This window comes from Haliaeetus albicilla, chromosome 17 (assembly GCF_947461875.1).
Source record: "Haliaeetus albicilla chromosome 17, bHalAlb1.1, whole genome shotgun sequence".
Lineage (NCBI taxonomy): Eukaryota > Metazoa > Chordata > Aves > Accipitriformes > Accipitridae > Haliaeetus > Haliaeetus albicilla.
In genome coordinates this window covers 3,810,553-3,834,109 of record NC_091499.1, presented here as the reverse complement: position 1 = coordinate 3,834,109, position 23,557 = coordinate 3,810,553, and the positions used below count along the sequence as shown (strand labels likewise).

The 23,557-nt window shown below is 37.6% G+C and overlaps 1 protein-coding gene across 7 annotated transcripts in view; it reads right to left on the bottom strand.

The window, feature by feature from the left end:
- ADGRB3 (adhesion G protein-coupled receptor B3) overlaps window positions 1-23,557 on the bottom strand; it is a 460,870-nt gene that overhangs the window by 249,449 nt on the left and 187,864 nt on the right. For all 7 annotated transcript variants that reach the window (XM_069804588.1, XM_069804589.1, XM_069804585.1 and 4 more), the window contains 6 exons: window positions 22,852-23,013; window positions 14,419-14,583; window positions 10,669-10,833; window positions 9,638-9,802; window positions 3,131-3,232; window positions 2,468-2,574 (listed from right to left, as the gene is read on the bottom strand). In XM_069804588.1, the coding sequence (XP_069660689.1) occupies window positions 2,468-2,574; window positions 3,131-3,232; window positions 9,638-9,802; window positions 10,669-10,833; window positions 14,419-14,583; window positions 22,852-23,013 (866 nt within the window). The remainder of the gene's footprint in view (window positions 1-2,467; window positions 2,575-3,130; window positions 3,233-9,637; window positions 9,803-10,668; window positions 10,834-14,418; window positions 14,584-22,851; window positions 23,014-23,557) is intronic.

Here is a 23,557-nt window from a genome sequence, read left to right as displayed (position 1 = left end):
GGGAACATTCACAGTACTGAGTGACATCCCCCACTACTCCAGGTCTAAGTTGGTAAAATAACATTATTGGTAAGTTAAGCACACTGAGGCATCTCATAAATGCTTTCATAAGCACACATATTTATTATAGCAACACCGTCTGTCAGCAACTTCCTTATAAAGCCCTATTTTCAGGGATTTATAGAGCTGACATATGTATCGTGGGGGGACAAGCCTACATTTGCAGGGTGATGACCTTAGAGGTCTTTACCTCTATTTTCTATGATTCTTTAAATATGCTATGTTGTTCACTTTGAGAAGCAGTAAGATGTAAGACAATCTGATTTTCTTTGTAAGCAGCTCCCAAGTGTAAAATAAATCCACTTTTCTCCTTTAATTTGTGTGCATATAAACTAGACTGAAATTTTGTACAGCAATAAGACAATGTTTAGATGCTTGTGTGATTTTAAAGAAGCTTTAGCTATTTTTAAATGTTCTTTGGCAAAAGATTATTTCACAGTGTGGTCTAATCGTATTTAATATTTTGAAAAAGGAAATATAGAAGAATAGATAAATCTGATCTGGGTTAGAAGTGCCTTCTTTTATTCAACAATGACCCCTTCCTGCCAGGCAGACTTGCAGCTCTTCAAAAAATATCAGTGCCTCACCAAAAGTTAGCCAGGTACGTCAAACCACTGAATAACATGAAAGAGCATTTCCCACTGTTTGAGTTGCTTATGAATGACTTCTAGCAATAACATAAAAAGAAAAAGGCTGAATATCACTACAGAATCAGTGGCATGAGAATCAATGCTATGAATAAATGTTGATAAGAAATGCAAAAAGGTAAGAGCGGAGGAAAAAAACTCTAAAGGAATGGTCTTCTGGTCAGGCAGGTCAAGATGAATATATCCTTTAAACTATTTCAAAATCCTCTAAATATTTCCGAAGATTGTAATATTTAAATGCAAAATTAGCAAGTAAAAGAGAAGTAATTTGCTTTGCTTTGAAATATCTCAATGTTTTCAATCACAAAATGTGAATTTTTTGTTCTGCAATATGACATTATTACTATTCAAAACTGTATACGTATATTAGCTACCGTCATTGCCTTTATTGTGCCATTTACCAAAATAAAGATGCTAAGCAAATGAAATACAAATGTGTAGCTGTCCATGCCCATAAAGTATGCTTAGACATACTATATGCAGCTGTTGCAAAAGAGTAAAATATCAAATTTTAAAATGCAAAACAGTTACAGCCAACTTAATGTTGCTCTTTCCAGCATGAACACTAAAGGGATAGAGCAACCTGCAGACAGCTATATAAAATAGGAAAGTTACTCTGCAGTGGGGAAAATTGCTTTGACACTTTATTCTGTGTTATTTTAAAAATAATATTTGCTTTGGCTTACCCTGAAACTGAATCCCAGGCCTCAATTAAGTTGGAATCTAATGAAACAGAAATGTAGCTCAAGGGAATTAATCAAAATCTCCTCTAAGTGGCAAGCCAGATTGAGGAATGACAGCCAGGCTACTACTTTTCAAGCCAGCAAGATTTTTAAACACGCTGCAGAAGTGTTGCACTCAGTTGAGAGGTTGGGAAGTTATGAAGCACACGGCTGTATTAGTGCCCCTCTGCTGAATGATTAATGGAGCAGTGGCCTTTGGAAAAGGAGGCAGAGTAATAAGAATGTCAGTAAAATATATCATGCAGGCAAAAACCATTGTCCATGAGAGTCTTCAAAGGAGCTCTTCCCACAATAGTATTAACCTGGCTGAATGCTTCAGCTATGGAAATAGAATGTAATCAATATACCTAGCATATACCAACGCAGTATATTTACAGTGCAATATATACAATGTATTACATCTATGCATATAAACATACTTAGGCAGTAGATAAATGTATAATGCATACGCTTTGCAAAGAAACTTTTTGTTAAGCATACCGAAAAAACCCACAATATTTCTTCATCTAGAGTTACTTTACTTTTTCCAAGACACTGCAATAGCTTTACCCTATAATCATTTCCTATTGTTACATTTGAAGGTGAAGTTCTAAATTTGATAGCAAAAAGAAATATCGTTTCCGACTTCCTAGTGTGCAATTAAAGAATTCAAGGTATTACAAAATTACTCAGCAGGTCACTCTTCCAGTAAATCTCATTTATTCACACCTCATTTTCTAATAAACCACAATATGTCTTACCTCTGACCCCTATAAAAATTTCACACAGTGGACAACAAAAAAGGGAATCTGATTAATTTTTCCATTTCTACAATAAGAAAAAGCCCCTTTCACTCAAACACCAGCAATAGACAAGATCAGAATAATAGACATTAATATAAATTATTCTTTCTTAGGTCTATTTTCTTCCTGGCATTTATGAGAAATCTGACTTGAGAGTAAATAAGTAAGGTTTTTTTCACACCAATGATTAGTAATGAATAAACAGAGCAAGTACTAAAGCTGGCTTTGCACCTACTGAATGCTGCAAGTGTCTGTACTCATTTGATATGCATCTAGCAAAGCTTGGATGTTCCCAGAAGGCCACTCCATGAACACTGAGAGAGCAGCGTCTGCTAGTGGTGCCTGTAAGTCACAAAAAGAGAAAATATTTATATAAGTGAAAGCAATTGGGAAGAATGAACCTTATTTAAACTACGTTCTATGCTACTTTAAAAGCACACAGAGAAACAATTTCGAGCAATGATCATCAGTATTTAGAGAGTAGTATAAGATTCTGAAACATTTCAGTGTTTGCTTGGTGGGTGTTTAGTAGTGTTTTCTTAAGTAAAAAGATTTTTACGTTTTGCTTAATTTTCATCACTTTGCCCGATAGGTCCCATCAGATTGATTTCTTCTCAGCTTTTTCTCTCTGGCTATAATGCATATATGTATGTGTATACATAGATATACACACCACAGACCCAGGCATATATGTAACCTATAAAAGACAGTAGTATATGTACATGTGTATACCATATGTGTGTATATGCATACGTAAATATGTGGGGTTTATATAGATATACTCACATATGCGCATACAGACACATATATACAAGTCTAGTAATGATTATGTCTAGAACACAATGCAAAAGATTTCTCCCCTTTTTTATTATCATATAATTTCAAAGTAATACTGTACCCGTGGCATTGAGAGGACATCGATTGAATGCCATGTCCCCAGCTGGGGTCCTTTTCCACACCATTGACATCAAATAGTCTTCAGGACATATTTCATAAGGTGCTGCCATTTAGAAATGAGAATTTAAATAGAAACGTTAGTGTAAACCAGATATTTTATGTCAGAAAAGTTTAGTCTTCAATCTTGTCCTAATTTTTCCTGAGATCTGTATGTTAACATCATTTGGTTTAATTCTAAGAAGGAACCACAAAACTGCAAAAATGCAAAACCTGTAACTTTTGTATATCTGTCTTTGTGGTGGTATTTATTTCATATAATCTGTGCCTTTATTCTCTTCAGCAAACAAACACTCTTTAGGTTGTAGCTGCAATGTTAATACGTTTGAATCTTTTCTTTTTGCTCTATTTTGATCAATAACATTAAGCATCTATCAGAAGATGATGATACTTAAAACGTTATAAGCTCTGATCCTAATCTTACACTAAAATTTTAAAATATTTTTCTAAAACTTAAACTGTATGTGAAGGAATCAGTTCTGAAACCGCAGTTGAAACATTAAATGTGCTAAAGGTATCGAACGAGAGCTGTATATTCTGAAGACCAAAAAGCAGGTTATTTCTTTGAAATGTGTTTCAGTACAAGTTGGTAATTAAGCAAGTATAGTCAATAACGTGGGACTGGGTGGCTATAAAACAAAATGGCCTTTTACTGGTTATTGCAATACCATTTAAAGGGAAAAAAATCTTTCACAATTACATAGTAACAGAATTGCATGGGGAAAAATAAGCTTCTGCAAATGCTTCTTGTTTTATTTTCACATGGTTGTGACTTACAGATTCCTTTAGCTCCTTGTATTTTTACTGTAGATTCCCAGTTTATGATTTTTGAGTAAATTAGATCAACACAGAGAACATCTGGCTGAAGTCGTCTCACAACTTAAAGCACTGACAAATGCTAGTTACTGAAACCTAATTCATTCCAAGTTCAGCAAAGAAAGCACATGAGTTGTTTAAAGGTATTATTATATGAATTTCAGGAAAATTGTAACCCCACTGTATTACAGCAAAACAGTTATAAAACAAGAAAAAGGAAAAGAGAAAGGAAATTCTATCACTATAGCAGCTGGAGTGATAAGGCAGAAAGCAATTCAATGATTCACCCATGGTTGCACGGGAAATCTCTAGCAGAGGCAGGAACAGACTACAGATTTTGCCCATCCCATTACTTAATCCATAAAACTGACCCTCTTCCCTGTTTTGTACTTCTGCTGACAGAAGAGTGAGGTGAGTAAGGGAACTGAGCAGACTTTCACACAAAGCTGTACCCTCTCTTTGTGGAGGACAAAGAATACCTTGCAGATGGCTCAGTAATACTAATATGAATCACAGTTGGGCAGAAAAATTGCTTGCTAAATTTGCCTCACCATCAGCATCCCTGAATTGTAAATCAAGACAGTTGGTGCTGCTAAAAAAGCAAGACATCCATTAATGGCAAAACCCAAAGAAAGTTGGTTATATTCATAATCTAGAATCCTAACACTGCTTCAGACATGCCCAAAAAGTGAATGTATCAGGCCAGTGTTACGATGGGAAAAGCCAGATTTTGATAAACATAATCCATTTGGTGACATAAGCAAACACAATTACCATCCTATTATGACCTTGTAAATAAAAGAAATGTTTTGATTTGGGGAGTGTAAATTAACATAAGGAGGTAATATTATAAATTACATAAATTTGCTAAAGCCTAGAGCTCTTTGAGAAGTATATTTGTCACGCAGCTGTGGCCATTTCAAACGTATAATGTTCGCTAATCAACACTTTAGGTGTTGATTCTCAGGACTAAAACTCTTACTTCCCTCCAAATACTGGATGTTAAATGTGTTTTTTCTTCTGAAAAAAATATATACATGCATATATATATGCATACTTATATACACCATATTTCTCTTTTATGTTAGCAAGTCACAGGTAGTATCAGAGATTTCCCATCTATTTGGAATAGATTTGTGTGCTTTTGCGACCCACTTTTCAGAACTCAAGATTACGTTTTAACTTTAGCTTAGTGCCAGAGATAATCTGTGCACCTCTGTGTTGTGTTCAAAGTAAAATGGCATTCCCAAGACCCAGAGTTATCAGGAAAGAGGTGTGGGAGCAAGTCAGAGCTTGGAAGAGGTATCACTTAGCCCAAGCAAGGAAGTTTTCCTGGTCCCTGGCTGATTCGCTGCCTTTCAACCCATTGTACGAATACCTTGGATCAAAGAATGCTGCGCATAAAAAGCGAACCAGTTCTTCCTAAAGCTAAAGTATATCTGGCAGAGCTGACTAATCAGGCATCCACCCACATTAAAGCATCTGTGAGGCTCCAACCCATGGTGCCCATGGAGACATTACAGTCACGCTGGAGTGGTATTATATCTGAGTTAAAAAGCCTCACGGGCTCTGCTGGCTCTGCTCAGGACCAGTTCAAGTATTTCTGTAACTACAGCACAATTAATTCATAACACACCCACAGACAAATGTGAGTTAGCTGTAAAAAATCATAGAGAATTGCTAAAATTTAGAAGCAAACAGCAAATACTGAGGTAAATTTGCTAAAATTGGCAAATAAAAAGCAGATCTCTCTTTCACTGATGATGTGATTCAGCAATATCTTCCCACATAGAGCATGTACTCAAATTTACCATGTTATACCCCTGTAATGACAGGCCTGATTTCATCCCACCTAAGCACAAACATTCCACAAAGTCAGTGGTCTAGAAGCACAGTCTTCCTCTGACATTACTGCTGAGAGGACATGCATCTCCAAGAGGCAATCAACCCACCTGGGACCTGAGGAAGCTCGGTACAACACACAGACACGCACAAGCAAGAGACACGCACAACCTCACAGAGTTTATGATCTACCTAGGCAACTAACAAGTATGGGAGAGGGTCATGAAAGGGTGAAGCAAGTTAGCCAAGAGCACACAGTAGCTCACAAATGAAGCTAGAACTACAGTTCCTCTCTTGAATCCTAATTCAATGCTACAGGCAAAATTATCTTAATCAAAGGCGAAAGAAAAAAGCTTTTGAACGTCTCCTAGAATAGTGTTGTAACCAGAAACAAAACAAACCCCCAAGGTTTAATTTTATTATTTAGTTGTTGACAATTATTTGAATCTTCCCCCTTCTCATATTCTTTCTTATGTAGCTAGCACTGCCTCTGAAGAAACCTTCTGCCTTCAGTAGGAAATCATTAGCTAGTCTTCAGCAGCAGCTGTGCAGTTATCTTTCTGTTAACAAACAAGGTAGTCTATAATTGTCTTCAGTAACATTTTGGTCAAAACAATTCTGATATTATGTTTTCTACCACTGACAATAGGCTTATGAGAAAAATATTGAGGATCTGTTTTGAGTAAAATCTGGGTAAAGCATAAATATTGGATCATGTATAGAATTATTACAGAATTAACTATTATGGAATTAAGTATTTCTGGAAATCAATGCTATATTATGGGAACCAAATATATTAAAAAGGTCATAAGAACATGGTCTTATTTTTGTAAAAATAAATTTACAGGAGTCTTCTCTCCTGAATAATGCTGTACTTTGTTCTCAGTTCTCACATCTTTCAGCTTTTACTGACACATTTGATGAGACTTACCTTATTCCTCTTACACATTTCTCTGAAAGTTTCTGATCAGCCTGCTGTGTAACTCCTTATCAGTCATGGGTTGCAATTTCTTTTGTTACCTAGCTGTTGTCTTTATTCCTATGGGACAGACCTATTGTTCGTTCATCCTGTGTAAATTTTCCACAGTGATTCCTGCGTGACTAGCTTCTTAGCAAATCTAGAAAGTTTCTTCCTTTCTCTGATTTGTTTCTAATTTTCTGAAGTTATCCTTCACAAAAGGATACTTTGAGTGCAGAATACGAAATCCTTAACACTGCTGACCTACTAAGAGTGAAATCTAACTTCAGACACTTGGGATACAACAAAGGAGCAATGACTGAAGCCAAAATATCTTCAGATCTTTGTTTTTTGTTCCCAGAATATTACACAATGGAAGGAAACAACCACAGTATTAAAATTTATAATTGTGAATAGGAATAAACCACAAAGACAGATACTCAACATCTGTCCAGAAACCAAGCTGTTTGAGAAACGAGCTTTCAGATAAAGCCTGCCTTTCTTAGTGCTGCTTATATTCAGCTTCTAGGAGTGTCTGATGTAATTCAGTCCCTGCCCGAACCACTGGAAGAGAATCACTGATCGACTATGAAGAAAATCTTGTATAACATTCAGATAATGCAGAACTCAAACTACAAAAAGTCTAGTCAAGATTTTCAGTCAGTCAAGTAAACAGCTCTGTTTGCAAAGTATCTTATTAACAGCAGCCAGCACAATAGAAAAGGATTTTATTCTCCTTTTGCTTCCATAGTTTAAAGTCAGCTATAATTTAACTTTCTGTAGCTCTATAGACCTCTGGGTGATACAAACAGGTGAAGCTTCATCCACTTTACAAATACGTTATGCAGATCTACAGAGCTGAGGATCTGGTCTTACACTAATGGCAAAGCAATACTAATATAAGAAAAAAATAACATTTTAGTCCCTCATGTTTCTCACTTACTTCCACAGAAAAAGAAACCACTGAGAAAAATAGTTTTTCTGAACTATTTTAGGCTATGGAAGAAAAGTATACAAATCATGAAACTTGCTTATACTTTGAACGATCATCTCTGTACAGTACTTTTCAGTTTTGCTTGGTGCTTTTTTTATAAAAGGTAAATCTGTATATAATTTTATAAAACTTTGGTAGATTATCCACTGCCTACATTTAAATCTCAGATGCTTTTGTAAATGTCAGTCTAGAAACAGACAAATTAAATCTGTTATTCATGTGTAATCTTCTGCACAAGTATAGCTTGTTAAAAGGTGCTTTAGGTTATGGTTTCTATAAGCATACTGATTCTAATCTGGAATTAATCAAGTAAATAAATATATTTACCAAATGGCAAATAAAGCTCTGTGTGCATTTGACTTGTAAATACATCTGTAAAATATTTTATTAACAGCAGGTGGCAACCTTTGAAAATTGGACTGCAGCAGCATGGTTTTACTTTTAAATATACAAATGAAAATTATTTCAAGAATGGTTTTATAAGTAGAGGCTGGTTGATCTGAACGTCTGCTTATTGAGAAGATTCACATTAACCCCTTAGTGCTGTCCTTTTATAGAGGAAGTCTGCGTTAACTATGTAAATTATAATTTGTTTAGGAATCCAACACAAATACTGTTTTATACTGCTTTTCAAATAATGAATGTTTTCTTAAAATTAAAGAGATCATTTGAGAAGTAAGTTAAATTTTGTTAACTTCTCCAGTGTAGTAATCTAATGTTATAACTACAAGTAGTCCTTTTGTTGTTCTTCAAATGCAGTGAGATTCACTGTTCTACTGTACTGCAAATACCTTGAAAACTGTTCTTTGACGGCTGTCAAGGGATATGTCAAGCCTATGAAAATGTGGGCTTGATAACATAAAATTCACATCTGATATATTTGCCATTTCCTGACCCAAAGCATCCCTGCCATTTAAGTCCTTTCTGTGACTATCAGCGAACATAGCCATCAAAATGTCCAGAAGTCAAAGAGATTGCGAGCTTGATTCTTGCTGCTTCCTGGCTTGCAGTTCAGAACACATAATTTCCCATGTGAATGGCTAAGACATCCTACACTACTTACACCTTATTTTCTTATCTTACACCTATTCAACAATGGATTCTTTTCCTTTAGGACAATGTCTCTTTACAGATAAATACGATCAGATTCACCAGCTGTTCTTGTTTATTCATCACTTCTGAAGAAGCTCAGAAGTACAGTTTTATTAGCTTTCAGTGGAAAAGACTTAAATCTGTTAGGAGGGCAAAGTAAAAAGTGCCGCAAAGAATTGTATTTAAGCATTATATTAAAACAGGAAAGACATGCCTTTTTCATTTTAAATTACTTTCCTTTTTATAAAATGGGTCTTATTTATTCATTCATTCTATACAGTACAGTAAGGTTCACTTTTTCCCTTATCTTTACTGCACTGGAATTTACCCCAAATGTATTACAAAGATGTCTCTTGTGCACTGGATAAAAGGAATTCCACGATTTACAAAACCAGCCCTGATATTCTGAGAAAGAGTGTGTCCAAAGAGAATTTCTGTAGCAAATCATTGCTGCTCCAAATAATATAGGCATAGCTAGGCAATGAAATATTTTTCGGATAACTTTACTATGGTATTTTGATTTGTTTAAAACTTGATGCATTACTAATATATCCCATAGGGCTATTTTACACCTAGCTACACAAACACAACTCTGCTGAGAAAAACAGTAGTGACTTGTCTAAAGCAAGGCCAGATGTGGCTCTTTATGGCTATTGCTCTATGGCCGTTGATCTCCTCTCATAAGGATGACCATTAAAGTAACCCCTACTGTCATGTAGACAATAACAGTGATTATATTTGCATCTCACCGGGACACCTCTGTTCACTGCACCGTCTCACTTCTTCTCCAGTTCCTTCACACTGTTGTCCAGTCAGGGCAGCACCTTGACAGATCCTTATCCGCCTCTCCCAGCCGCCGTCGCAAGATTTGGAACAGCCACTCCAGTGGCCCCACTGGTTCCACTGGCCGTTTGCTGTTTGGAAAAATATAGTTCCAGTGGTGACATAATGACAGTCATAAAGGAGGATATATAGGTTATTCTTTACTTGGGTAAGAGAAGAAAGCCCCCCAGATTTAACTAACAGTGACAGAAGTGGTAGATGTAGGCATGCGGAAGCTGGGGAAGTATCTACTTGGCTCCTAAATATGGAATTGTTGTCTAAATGACTTGCATCTCAAGATAAAATAAAAAGAATTGGCGCACATTAACTTTCGCTTAGCCTGAAAAACAGACATGGTCCCTTTCGTATTTTTTTTAATATACTCGTGTAGTGCTGTTGTGTGGTGATGATACACATTTACAACATGCACAAGTACCCTTTAAAAAGCAAAATAAAAACGTTTTTGCACGTGATATTTTAGGAGCTTGATTTTTAAACGTTCCGACAGTGCAAACGAGGCTTAAAAGTAGGTATAAATGTAACGTACCCACCGCGGAAGGCTGCTTTTACGCTGCTGGAGGATGACGAAGCAGTCTGAGCGTAAAAGGGAATCGGTTCACACGCGTTCAACTTTCTAGGTTTGCGAAACCCTTTTCCGAGTCTTTTGGGCCTCGGAGCCGTCTTTCTCAACCTGTCGAGCGTCCTCTAACCGGTGGTAAGCCCGAAAGGCTGACCGGCAGCCCGCCACGCGGCCTCTCTGGGCGCATCCCTGAGCTTTTCACCTCACCCGACGACGAAGAGCGGAGGCCCCAGGCCTCCCTCTGCCCCCCCCCACCCCTGCAGCCCCCGGTTCCTGGCTCAGGGCGACCGGCGAGACCGGCCGCCGAGCCTCCCGCTGCCTCTGCCCCCAGGTCGGAGGCGGTGGGGCCGCCGTCCCCCCGTCCCCGCGGGTACTCACCGGTGCACTCGGGGTTGTAGCACTCCCGGCTCTCGGCCCAGGGCCCTCGGCACTCGGAGCCGCCGTGGGCCGCCGCCGTGCACTGCCGGCTCCGCTGCTGGGTGCCGTTGGAGCAGGTCACTGAGCACTGGCTCCACGAGCTCCACTCCTGCCACTGTCCGTCCACTGGCCGCGGCGGGCACAAAAGAGATGGACACAGCAGAGTTACCACCTAAGCCGGGCAGGGCCTCGCGGCCTCCGTCGAGGTTTCGGGGGGGTTGAGGTTAGGTCGGAACGCGGGCAGCCCCCGGCCGCGGGCCCGGCCCCAAAAACGCTCGATTCCTCACAGCGGCCGAATACCGAAACCGCCTTCACTTCAAATTCACTAAAAGCGGTTTTCCTTTTTCTGCAAGTAGAGAACGTTTCATCTCCTCTAGTTGTACGCTGACGGAACAAAGGATAAATTACGATTTGGCTCGCACGCCGTACAGCGTGACAGGCCTCACTGAAAACAAAGGCTGGTCTGGTCTTTTTGGGCAAAAGCGGGGGCCAGTTTTGTACCATGTAAACTCTGGGCCCTTCGAAGTGGTTTACTACGGCTGCGGCGATCGCTCAGATGGGTCAGCTTATAGGATTATTGGTCCCGGCTGTGAAATTAAGTGTCTTTACTTGAACAGGAAAAGGAAAACGGGAGCTCCCACTTTGCCTCACATACAGCCTCTGTTCTCTACGCTTATAATGCTGAATATACTTTTATCATCCATCCTCCCCGTAAGGTAAATGATCGCGGTTCTTCAAGACTCTTTTGAGGTAAAAAGTGGGAGGACAGAAATGGCCTGCCTTCCTCCTCAGGTCTGCTTCTGTGTTTGCATATTGCATAATCTTCTCTCTGAGTTTGTCAAGCTGAATTTTTAAACAATACAGATAGGGTGACCAGTTCTGTATTTAGTATTTTGTATTAGCCCATACATTTGAGTGTGGATGAATATTCCCATGAGTAAAGGTATAGGACTGTTATTTTTAATTCTGTATATCAGAAAGCTTCTTGAGGTAAATGAAAAGGTTAAAAACCAAAATAATAAAAAACCATAAATGAATTAAGTACCCATGCAAGTGAAAAATTATGTGGTCTATAATAGATAATAGGACTTGGTGGTATTTTTGAAAACAGGTAAGCATTATGAAATGTGTTATTACTGATTGTGCTAATTCAGAATCCTGTGTTCATACAGACTTCAGCAATCATCAGGTCCTCATTGCACCTGCAGTTACCCAATATAAACTCAAAACATAGGTTGTAACACAATTTTGATTAATACTTGTCCTGGAAAACCTGGGTTTATAAGTATTATTGCTGTAAAAGCACCACCGCTGAAAACGAGTAACTTCACTTGGTGCGCTTGCCAACCCCCGATTTCAGGATTCTTCTAAAGGAGGTCTGGAATAGCAGCTTCCTAAGTTGATGGTGTTAATAATTCAAATAGGAAGCAGAATCTTTAAGTCAGTGATTTAACATGCTGTGTCTGTATGTGTGCACCACTGCTCAGTGAAATACAGAGGTGAACTATTTTACTGTTGTCTGACAGTAACCACAGAACATTTCCAACAGTTCAAAGATACTATCCGTATCTCTAATGCCCAGGATCTCAGCAACCAGTGATTTAGAGGAAGACAGTTTCTGAGGCTTTTTCCTGAACTTCTATATTAAATATTCTATGTAATGCCTGGTTGTGAACCACTTCTCAATGCAGATGCCTCTCAAGCTATGAAGCTGCGTCCTGATAATTTATTCAGCAGAAAATGGAAATCTTCCCAAACATGGAAGCTAGTTGCACTCATTAATCATAAAAGCTTTATGTGAAGAGGAAAACATTATGGAAATTACATTTCAGTGCACCCTCTTCAGTTTTATTCATTGCTATATAGTATTACTTAGGGTAGGAAAGATGGAATCAATTATTATAGTGTCTTTGGAGAAAACTCATTCCGTGGCTTCTCATATATATTTTATACATCTCCTTTATCTTTAGGAGCAAATAGCATGCAAGTTTTCTATTTCAGAACTACCGTTAAAAGACTAAAGAATTCAACATGAAGATTCACTTATAAAATTGAACATTCAAGTTACAGCAAATCTTAACATTCAGCAAAGATTTAAACTGTTACCTTTAAATGTAACCAGTATATAACTTCCCCTGGTGAAAGTCATTTAGTTACAAATGACTGTTCAAAATCCAGAATTCTCAAATAACTGCTTATTTTGAGAGATTAGGTGAAGTATCTTTTGTGTTTCTTTGCAATACTGAAGTGAATGCATTAATTTCTTCTCTGCTATTTTTATTTGGCATTTCTCTTGTTGTCAACTCTGTTTCATGCTCATATATCATGTTAATTACTTTTGTGTAGGCACATGTAAAATTGCACAGCTGCCAACATGTCCAAAAACTGGATTAATTCAACATGTTTGCAGCTGCATTCAGCACTAAAACTTTTCCACAAATTTTGTCCTGAAGTTGGAGGATAGTTTGCTGACCAGAAGAAAAGCAGAGTTCAGGCTTCATGAAAATCTAAGAAATTTGGTTTTAATTCTGTGAGGCACTGAGTTCCATTTTTAGCTTCATCTCTGTTTTCAAATCATCAAACAACCATTTGGTAATGAAATGCCCATCAACCCTTTTCAGGAGAGCTCCGGTCATGGAGAATCTCTTTGCAGCAGTGCTGTGAACTGCGGATATTCAACAAGCCTGCTGCAAGGGCAACCTTCACACTGTCAGACAGAACTTATGAAAGAAATTTCTCACGTTACAGCTACCTGACACCTTTTAAATACCTAAGTCTTACAATGAGTTCAATAACCAGGAATTATTATAATATATATAAACTTCTTTATGGTTATTTAACTTATTGTAATTCCTAGGTATTATATAGAAATATATAATACTTAGGTATTATATACACATATATGCATATTTATGTGTATACAGATATAGATACTTACATACATATATACACATATTGAAAGTTTTGGTCAAAATTAATCATAACCTATGGACAAAAATTTTAAAATCAATTTTGAAAGAATAGATGATTTTTTTGAATTAGTTTCAATTTCAGTGGAAGGAAGGTTTAATGTGAAGCCCACACATTGTTTACTTGGTTAGGGGCAGTTTTTTAAAGTGATTTAGCAACTAACTCCCAGATATGAGGCACTTAAAATCCTTCCCATAAGGGCTTAACTGGGACTCAAATAATGCCCTTGTTTGTCAGCCTTTCTCTCTGCACACATGTAATTAATATCCATTTTGAATAAATTAATAACACTTAAAATTTTACAGTTTCCCAAATATGTTTGTTGTCTGATGAATAAATAATTACAGTGAACCTCTCAGTAAACATAATTCAAAAAGATATGGTGGACACAAACTGCGTGACCTCTGAAAGTCTCCCTTGAAGCCACACTCAGAAAGTTGTTTGCCTTTTAGTTCTCCAAGACCCCTCCTGAATCAAGATTTCCTACACAACATGCTGTGCCCTACAGAAAGCGTATCTTGAAGAAACTAAGAATTGTCTGCTTGTGTAGTATCTCGAACAGAGTTACCATCCTGATTATACCCTTTAATCACTACAGTCAGAATTATGAACAATATTTCCCCATCTACTCACTTTGCGTAACATTTTTTTTTTCCTGTGTGCAAAAGGCAATAAAAGAAATCACAAACAACCCACATCGAATGCACTGTAACAAAGCAGAGAGTTGCTATATGAGCTCACCAGGGCAGAGTGCAATATTGCAAGGTTTATGCTGTGTTTCAGGTCCATCACATGATCTTCCCCCATACTGGGGAGGTATACATGACCTTGTCCTAGTTCTTTGGCCTCGACCACATGTGAATGAACACAAACTCCAAGGTGACCATTCCTCCCAAACGCCATGTACTGCAACAAACCAAACAGATTTTAACCAGAAACAGACACACAAGTAAGAGAAGGATTTCAAAGTAAACAAGATCAATATTTTAAATGGGAATTATTTTGCCAACTTCAAGGAAATCAGTACATAGGTAAACTTTAGCATTGGCAAACAAAACCTTTATAAAATTTAGTTAATTTCAATTTAAAAAGTATATTTTCTCTAAAATATATTTAACTTTGAACCACTTTATCTAATCTTCAAACTAATCTCACTACCACATTTTCTTTTCTGTCATTCATTTAAGAAAGATGGCTTCCCCTTTAAAAAGTTAGTTAGGATATCTTCGGTGCCTGACTTAAGATACATTTAATAGCCCTGATTTTCAGGAGACTAGTCTTTGTGAAAATCAGGCATATACTTTATGTATCAAGGCAACTCTAAAAACTTGAAGCAATCAAAACTAAGCTTTCTTTTGAAAATATAGGAATAAATGCCATAATTTCTTACTGTCACCATCATAATTGGGGCTGTTATCTTACAATTGTTTCACTTGTTTAAATTCTAGTGGAAACGTGGCAGCATATGTGCTTGATTATCTTCCTCAAAAATTCCAAGACCACATAAGCAAAAGAAATCTGCACTATTTCCTTACATGAACATATTCATTGATTTAACATACACAGTAATACATGCATCACTCTATCTTAAAAAAAAGTTCACTCAACAAACTTCAAACACCTTCAGAGTACACAATAAATTACAGACAGATACCAATATTTTTATATACAAGTATTTCATAAAATTAATATAAAGAATCATAGAAGATGCATCTTTCTCTACCTTAAGTTTTTTCCACCGTAGGAGAAACTAATATACAATATCCATATGAGCTTATATACCATATGTATTCTCTTTTCAGAAACAAATGGAGTTAAATTTTCAGGAAGTTCTCCAATATATTATAGTTAAGCATGTACTGGTAAGACAATTCCATACATGCACTGGTAAAACAGTTCTTTATAAACTGAAAAATACTGCAACACAAACTTTAGTTATTTTTCTTCTGCTTAAATAAAAGCAGTTTCGCGGGTTTAAATTAGGCTCTGTGAGAACAGGAATGTAGTAATGAGAACTGTAATAACTCTAGGCAGTTAAGAAAAATCCAGAGACTTAGTACCCAGGCTGAGCATCACACTCGGTATCACGTAACTCTGTGTGTTTCTGCAACCCTGCCTGTTTGAAGGGTGTCTAGAGGGTGAAATAGTGTATAACATCTCAGTGTATCATTGGTAATGATTCACAACATTACAGAAGAAATAGATTTTCTGGTTTGTCCTCACTTTTTTTCGTCACTGTGAAAGAACTTCTCATATATAGGTTTCCTTTGCCCTGAAGGCACGTATCACCTGCCCAGTTTCTACAAATAAAACCCTTTTCTTGTAGGGATCAGAATAACATTTCCTGAGGTGAAATTCAGTTGCAAGGGTGCAGAAGGACATTCAGCTCCCTGGCATATTACCACAAAATCATCAGTAAGATCAAGGGGAATTCTGCATGTAGGTAAGTTCTATGGCATTTCATTAAAAGTAAGGAAAATTGTCATTTCAGATGCTACATCGAGGTAAAAAGTTTGTTAGCTAACTTCTGAGAAATCGTACCTGACAGGAAATGTCAAACTTCATTCAGGGAAGATTTTAACCCACTAGGTAACAGCTCAATTGATGAAAGGGTTTCAGTTGGTCACATACAAGTGGTCAAAAAGCACAATAATTATTCCACATCCTACATGGCTAGCTTTATTAAAATTATCTTATTCTAAATATCACATCAATCTGTATTATATTAGCAAAAAAAAAAACCCTCAGGAACATTCCAAATGAATGTTAAAGTGACAGATTTTAATCTAGTTATTTTAGAAACCTTGATCAACTGTGACATTTTGGTCAAAATGAGGAAACCTAACTCTTCTAAAACTAGTAAATGGATGACTATATCTGCATATAATCCGTTACGTTTCATCTTTTCTCAACAGGTACTATGCTTAGACAGCTACTCTGATCCAGCCATATGATCTGAAGATTTTTGTTCTCATTGGCAAAGTATTAGATTCTGAATCCAGTCATATCTCTAAGACTCCAAATTTTTTATTATATGAGAAAAATTAATGAGAAACCAATTTGTCAGATCATATTCCAAACAGTAGTCAGTAATAACAATGATATCATTTCATCTCCTGATACCAGAATGGTTGATTAAGAAGCTCAGGTGCAACAAGAAGAACTTCAAAAAGTACAAAACATAACAAAAAAAACCTTCACGCAATTTAGAAGAAGATTATTCTGTAAAACATCATGAATTAGAAAGGTCTTGATACTATGTAGACACAGGCTGAGGTTTTTCACGGTACATATGAGTTTAAGTCTATTGTTTAATTTGGAGTTTTGATTTGATGCTGTCAAAACATTGCAAGTTAGTTGTCTTCATTTAAAATGACAAAAACATGTGCTGAGGGGCTCTTTAAAGACACTGTCTTGAACCAAAAGGTTGTATATCTCTTCTGGCAAGAGTGACTGCATGTTAGCAGCAACACAGAATAATTCTTTTGTGATTTTGGATCTGAACATAAGCCAAACCAATATGTTTCACTTTGGGTGGACTTAAACTTACAGCAGCCTCTATCTGTTTGTGGTTTAAAGTAAGGTGTGTCCAAAGTCATCTTCCATGACAGATTTTAGCTCATAAAGTAAAAATTTCACAGTACCTTCTTGTATAGACTTGTATATCTGAAACTATTGGATAACTAATAAAGTCAAGGATGGAAAAGGCATAACACTAAGAAAACAACCAATGTCACCAAACAAATAGCAAGGAGAATTAATTGGTTCAATGCATTACAGAAGTCTCCAGTATTATCCAGATCAGCTTTAAAAGTACACCTTAATTTAAAATTTCTTACCTTTGAATATTTTTTTCCTGATATTTCTTTTACATTTTCTTGCTTTAATATCATTTTCTAAATGCAAAACCCCCTATAACATCTGATGAATTATAGCCAGACGAGCTATGCCAAATTACACCAGATGGAGAGCTGGCCCACAGAGGAGTTAGTTTTCTATAACACAGTTTCAGATGCAAGATTCATTATTTGGGACAAAAATATTCAGATTATTGCCAACTTATCTGTCAAAAACATTGCTAGCACAACGAGTTTGGATTACTGCAGAGCATCTTTCCCTTCTCTCTGCCACTCTGAGAACCTAATCATGTTGAAGTGAACACCCACAGTGTTCACAATATGCAACTGCTGTGAAGTGGGAGGAGGCGTGAGGCCATGCTGGCCTTCATCCTACAAGCATATTTTGGGAGATTCTTATTGGGGTTTAAATGCTTTTGATTTGTTCAGCTTTAAACTGAACAGATATTAGAAAGCTATTATGGCCATTGATGTATCATTTTAAGTGGTACTGGTCCAGTACTGTTTAATATCTTCATCAATGACACAGACAGTGGGATCGAGTGCACCAAGCTGAGTGGTGCGGTTGACACGTCTGAGGCATGGGATGACATTCAGAGGGACCTGGACAAGCTCTAGAAGTGGGCCCATGCGAACCTCATGAGGTTCAACAAGGCCAAGTGCGAGGTCCTGCACATGGGTTGGGGCAACCCCCGGTATCAATACAGGCTGGGGGGGGTGAAGGGGTTGAGAGCAGCCCTGCGGAAAAGGACTTGGGGGTACTGGTGGATGAAAAGCTGGACATGACCTGGCAATGTATGCTTGCAGCCCAGAAAACCAATCACATTCTGGGCTGCATCAAAAGCAGCGTGGCCAGCAGGTCGAGGGAGGGGATTCTCCCCCTCTCTGGTGAGACCCCACCTGGAATATTGCCTTCAGCTCTGGGGTCCTCAGCACAGGAAAGACATGGACCTGTTGGAGCGGGTCCAGAGGAGAGACACAAAGATGATCAGAGGGCTGGAGCACCTCTCCTATTAAGACAGGCTGAGAGAGTTGGGGTTGTTCAGCCTGGAGAACAGACAAGGCTCCAGGGAGACCTTATAGCAGCCCGCCAGTACTTAAAGGGGGCTTATAAGAAAGATGGGGACAAAGTTTTGAGTAGGGCCTGTAGCAATAGGACAAAGGGAAATGGTTTTAAGCTAAAAGAGGGTAGATTTAGAGTACATATAAGGAAGAAATTTTTTACAATGAGGGTTCTGAAACCCTGGCCCAGGTTGCCCAGAGAGGTGGTCGATGCCCCATCCCTAGAAACCTTCAGGGTCAGGCTGGACGGGGCTCTGAGCAACCTGATCGAGTTGAAGATGTCCCTGCTCATGGCAGGGGGTTGGACTAGATGAGCTTTAAAGGTCCCTTCCAGCCCAAACCATTCTATGATTATATGATTCTATGGTATCATAGTTTAATATGGCTGAATAACTGCATCTACGCAGATGTTACGTTAAAGGAATTTTTTAAATTAAATTGGAGGGTTTGTATGCACAAACTTAAACTCACTTAAGTGCTATAGTTTCCATTAGTATAGCTTAAATTGTCCAGTCAAAAGTCTTTCTTAAATTTGTAATACGTAAACTCAGCAAACTTTCTGACAGCTGCCCTCTAACCTTCATGTTTAAGCCATACAGCTACTCTACTTCTGCCATGTGTCTTTCTAATTATAAACCTAAGATTTCCTTACTCTTATTTTCTTCCTGCCAAATGAAAGCCTGAACTTCCAGAGCACAGATTACTAACAATAAAGATACAGGAATTAAAAGAGATAGGGATAATTTCTCTGTAATGATTTTGTTAGTGTACCATGCAGGCACAGAACATATCAAAATGTGCAACATTTCAGCACTATGGCTAAACTTCATTGATATGAGCCCTGGAAAAAAAAAAAAAAGGGAGATAAGTAAAGCAGTCTTAGCATATCATACCAGCCAAAACATAGCTTTTGAGTATACAGATGTCTGAAATAGTTTAGGGTATTCCTGCTCCTCCATGCTTTACCCATAAACCTGAAAATGCTGAGCTTCAGCTAAATTTTGTGGTAAAAGTCGTTGAAGGCAATGGAGAAGGAGAAATAGAAGCTAACTGAGATGATCTACAGGCATGGAAATTCCATGTTCTTTCTCCTTGAAGTTTTAGCTGGGTTAGAATCTACGCACTAAACTGAAATGAATCAGTGGCAGTGCAGTACTCGATCCTGAGGCGTCCTTGCTCACAAAAGAACCAGTAACAACAACGGTTACCTGAGCTACATCTTGTTGCCTACTATGCTGCACTCTTCTAGAAGGCTTTTGATTCCAAGACAGACTGAATTACCTAATGAACTCCTGCCCCTGAAAGAGTATTGATCGAGAACAAATATAAATAAATTCCAAATTATGTAAATAATGGTTCCTTCATGATTTTATGTGAATTGTCAGGAGTACTATTTGAAATTTAAGGTTTTATTTCAATACTAATATATATATGAATATAAAAAATGATTAAGCTGGTTAATCCCATTCTCAACATTTTCCAGGACAGCGAGCTCACAGAGAGATGTATTCCCTAACATCCCACTGAGTATCTTGTACTTCCTTTAGTATCCATGAAGGCAATAGATGAAAATACTCTGGAAGCCTTGCATTAGTATTTGTTCATTTGAAACTTGTGGATAGGTGCTTGAAATACAGTCCAGTAGGCCATTCTGCGAATTTTTTTATTTTGAAGGGGCAACTTTTTGATTTGGAAACATTATTCCAGCTCTCAAAATGCCCCCCCCCCCCCACTTCTCTTTTACTAACCCTGCAAACATATAGTGAAGATGCCCCAGTAGATTTTTTTATTTGTAGGTTACAAGGAGAGACCACTGTTATGTTTTTGTACACTTATTACTTCTAGTTTATGCTCTACGATGTAAAATCTTGTTGTGTTAACAGAGTCCAAAAGCTGTATGGAATGAGTGCTGCAGGTCTGGGTAGATTGCAGCTACGTATGCATACGTTTGGATTGTTTTGTCAAACGTGTGTTTTAATTATACTAGTATTTAAACTGCATTTTGTTATGCATAGACCAGGGACAATCCTGAACTTTCTGAGTCAGGATACATAATATAATGAGGACAGAGGACATTTAGGCTAATAATTAAAGGGATGTTTGAAAAATTAGTGGGGCTATGACTAGGAAAAGCACATTTCTAAATTGCTAATCTTGCACACTGCCACACGGTAGTGACCCTGTAGCCAGACAGAGAGCAACCTAAATTAATAAGGTTACTGTAATCATGTGAAACAACATGCAAGATTAAGCCCGGACTAATTATTTAAGAAAGGCAACTCAAGATACATGAAGAATATCAGAATCAGCTGTGGTGATCTGAAAAGGAAAATATCTTGGCAGTATCACTGTTAGACTGTGAGAAGGGGTAGCCGTTGCTCATACCGGGTACCTGGAAACAAAAGCCATACCCTGAAGTGGAGTTCATGTGTAAGGAAAGACCTCCTTTGTGACCCAAGACATATGGAGCAGTCTTTTTGTGTGAGCATTGTTTAGAAGTTTGCTAGACTGTGATTTTTAAGAATTAACTTTTTTCCAGTTTATTTTGACAGCAAATTAATTACCTTGGCTTTTGCATTACATGGAATTTTTTTTTTTGATATGAAAAGTTTGCATTCCTTACTGGAAAGAATGAAGTTAAAATGCTGTAAAATTAGGTGATTTGAACGCCTCTCCTCTTCTTAGCTAATACTAAATGAGCAAGAAAGCAGGCAGAACTGCATCTCAGTGTGAGTGCTGGACTGTGTTTTCATTTTCATACTTCATGCAGTTTCAAAGGAATCTTTAAATCTGTCTTTGTTTGGAATATTTATTCTTTTCTGTTATAGTTCTCTTTTTTCCCCTTCTTATTTTTATACTTTCAAGTTGAGTGTTCTTTTTTAATGTATCCCACCTCTGGCAGACTCTAAGATAGCCTAACCTTTTTAGAAATAGCTGCTATTTTTGTATGGGAACACTTCAAGTGATCAAATTCAGCCCTGCCTGGGTGTTTCTACCCTGAAATATTAGAAAATCCCATGTAAAATGCTTACCTAAAGCACAGTAGTAAAGCATTAGGTGCTGAGAGCAGTTCTTACTACAGTGAAGGTTGATCTAGATACAATCTCTTACGTTGCTTTCCATTGCACAGGTTCCCTAAGTGCTTATAATGCTGGTACACAAACTGATGGGATCACATATGCACTTCCATTTGGATATTTTTCAGCATACAGTAACAATGTGAGAGTTTACTACTCATTGAGATAAAGTCCAGGGGATTCTCTGTGTATGACAGTTTAGATTACTTCACAAACGGAGTGAGCTTCCCCAGAAGCTGAAGATGGCTCACCACCCTCTTGGGATCAAATGTTACAAAGACCTGAGGAATTTGTGCATCTGAAGGGAGGCATATAATGTTTTTTTTTTTTTTTTTTTTTTACGTTTCAGACACAGCAGAGGAAAGTGAATGCAGTCACAGGGGCTATGGCTTCCCTTTTGCTTCCCATCCCAGATTAATCAGATCCACAGGTAGAGTCTAAAGAAACAAGATGTGCCCTTTCAGCAACTAACTCGAACATGCCTGTCTCTTCTCCTTAGTGTATAACTGCTGCTGAACTCCAACTATGTCCAGATCTCCGAGACAAAAGGAGTAGGAAAACTGTGATGCAAGATACTAATGACCTTTACCTTGTGTCAGATGTAAGAGTTACTTTTTGTCTGATCTTTCTTCCTTTGATGGGTAGCTGTTGCCCTTTCTTGCCAGAACAATGTAAAGGAAAGTCCATGAAGACATTACTGTGCAGAGAACATTGACTGGCCCATTGCCTAGAAGACAGCATTCTAAATGGCGAAACAATTGCAGTGTCGAATAATATATGTTAACTTAACCCACCCTGTTAATCAGTCTCTGCTTCTTAATGTATTGATAATCTGGGTTTCTTCCCTAGCTTGTATTTTGTACTCATGCTATACCTTCTCTTTTCTGAGTGAAAAATCGGAGAACACAGACTTTTTTTAAAAAAATCTGAAACTGCCAGAAAAAAGGGACTCTTGTTCCATATCTTGACTGTTCTGAAAGTAAAAATAACAATCTACATGACAAAATTTCACTGCTGAATAGTATTACACTTCTCTGCGCTAACTGAAATGCCCTTATGAAATTCATGTTAAAAATAATAATAATAATAAAAATAATTAAAAAATATATAGTTTCAAATTCTTATCATTATACAGTTCAAAAACATCCACAATTTTATTTATTGGCTGCTAACACTACCTGGACAGAGGGCAGTGTTATTGCAAACCCTTGATTCTCTTAAAGGGCCGCTGCAGTGTGTCCCGTAAGGTGATACACAAGTTCTGGTTCGCACCTGCGACCCTTGACCACAAGTAACTGAACACGTACTCCACTGGGCCCACTCTTCGACACCAGATTCACCTGTATTCAAGACAACAAACAAACATGAATATAGACATAAGTATTAATGAGACTTTTTTTTTTTGCTAAAGCTCATTATCATCTGCTCTTATAAATCAAAGAAAAAAGTACCACACCAAAATAAATATTTAAAAGTTCATGGAGTAAAGCAGCTGTGAAAATGTGCAATGAATAGAAAATAAAGACACCTACAATGCTGCAGTCACGTAACGCCTGTCAGAGGGAAACACTTTGATCGCTTAACATCATTTACGACTTTATGAGAACTACTGCCCTTCAACACTTTAGAAAGAACACTGCCCTCAGGATGCTAAAAGAACATAGACAACTCTTTATATAATAGCAAAGGATTTATCTTTGATATTTATACTTATCACTCTAGGATGAAGGCTAGGTAATAGTTTAAGGAACTCTACCAGTAAGGGAATTCTGATTTAAAAACAAACAAGAAAGCCCCCAAACGAAGCCAACCCCCTAATTTCTTATCTTTTCTTCAGCAAAGGAGAGACATTTAGCATTTGAGAGAAGCTCCCTGGTGAAGAGA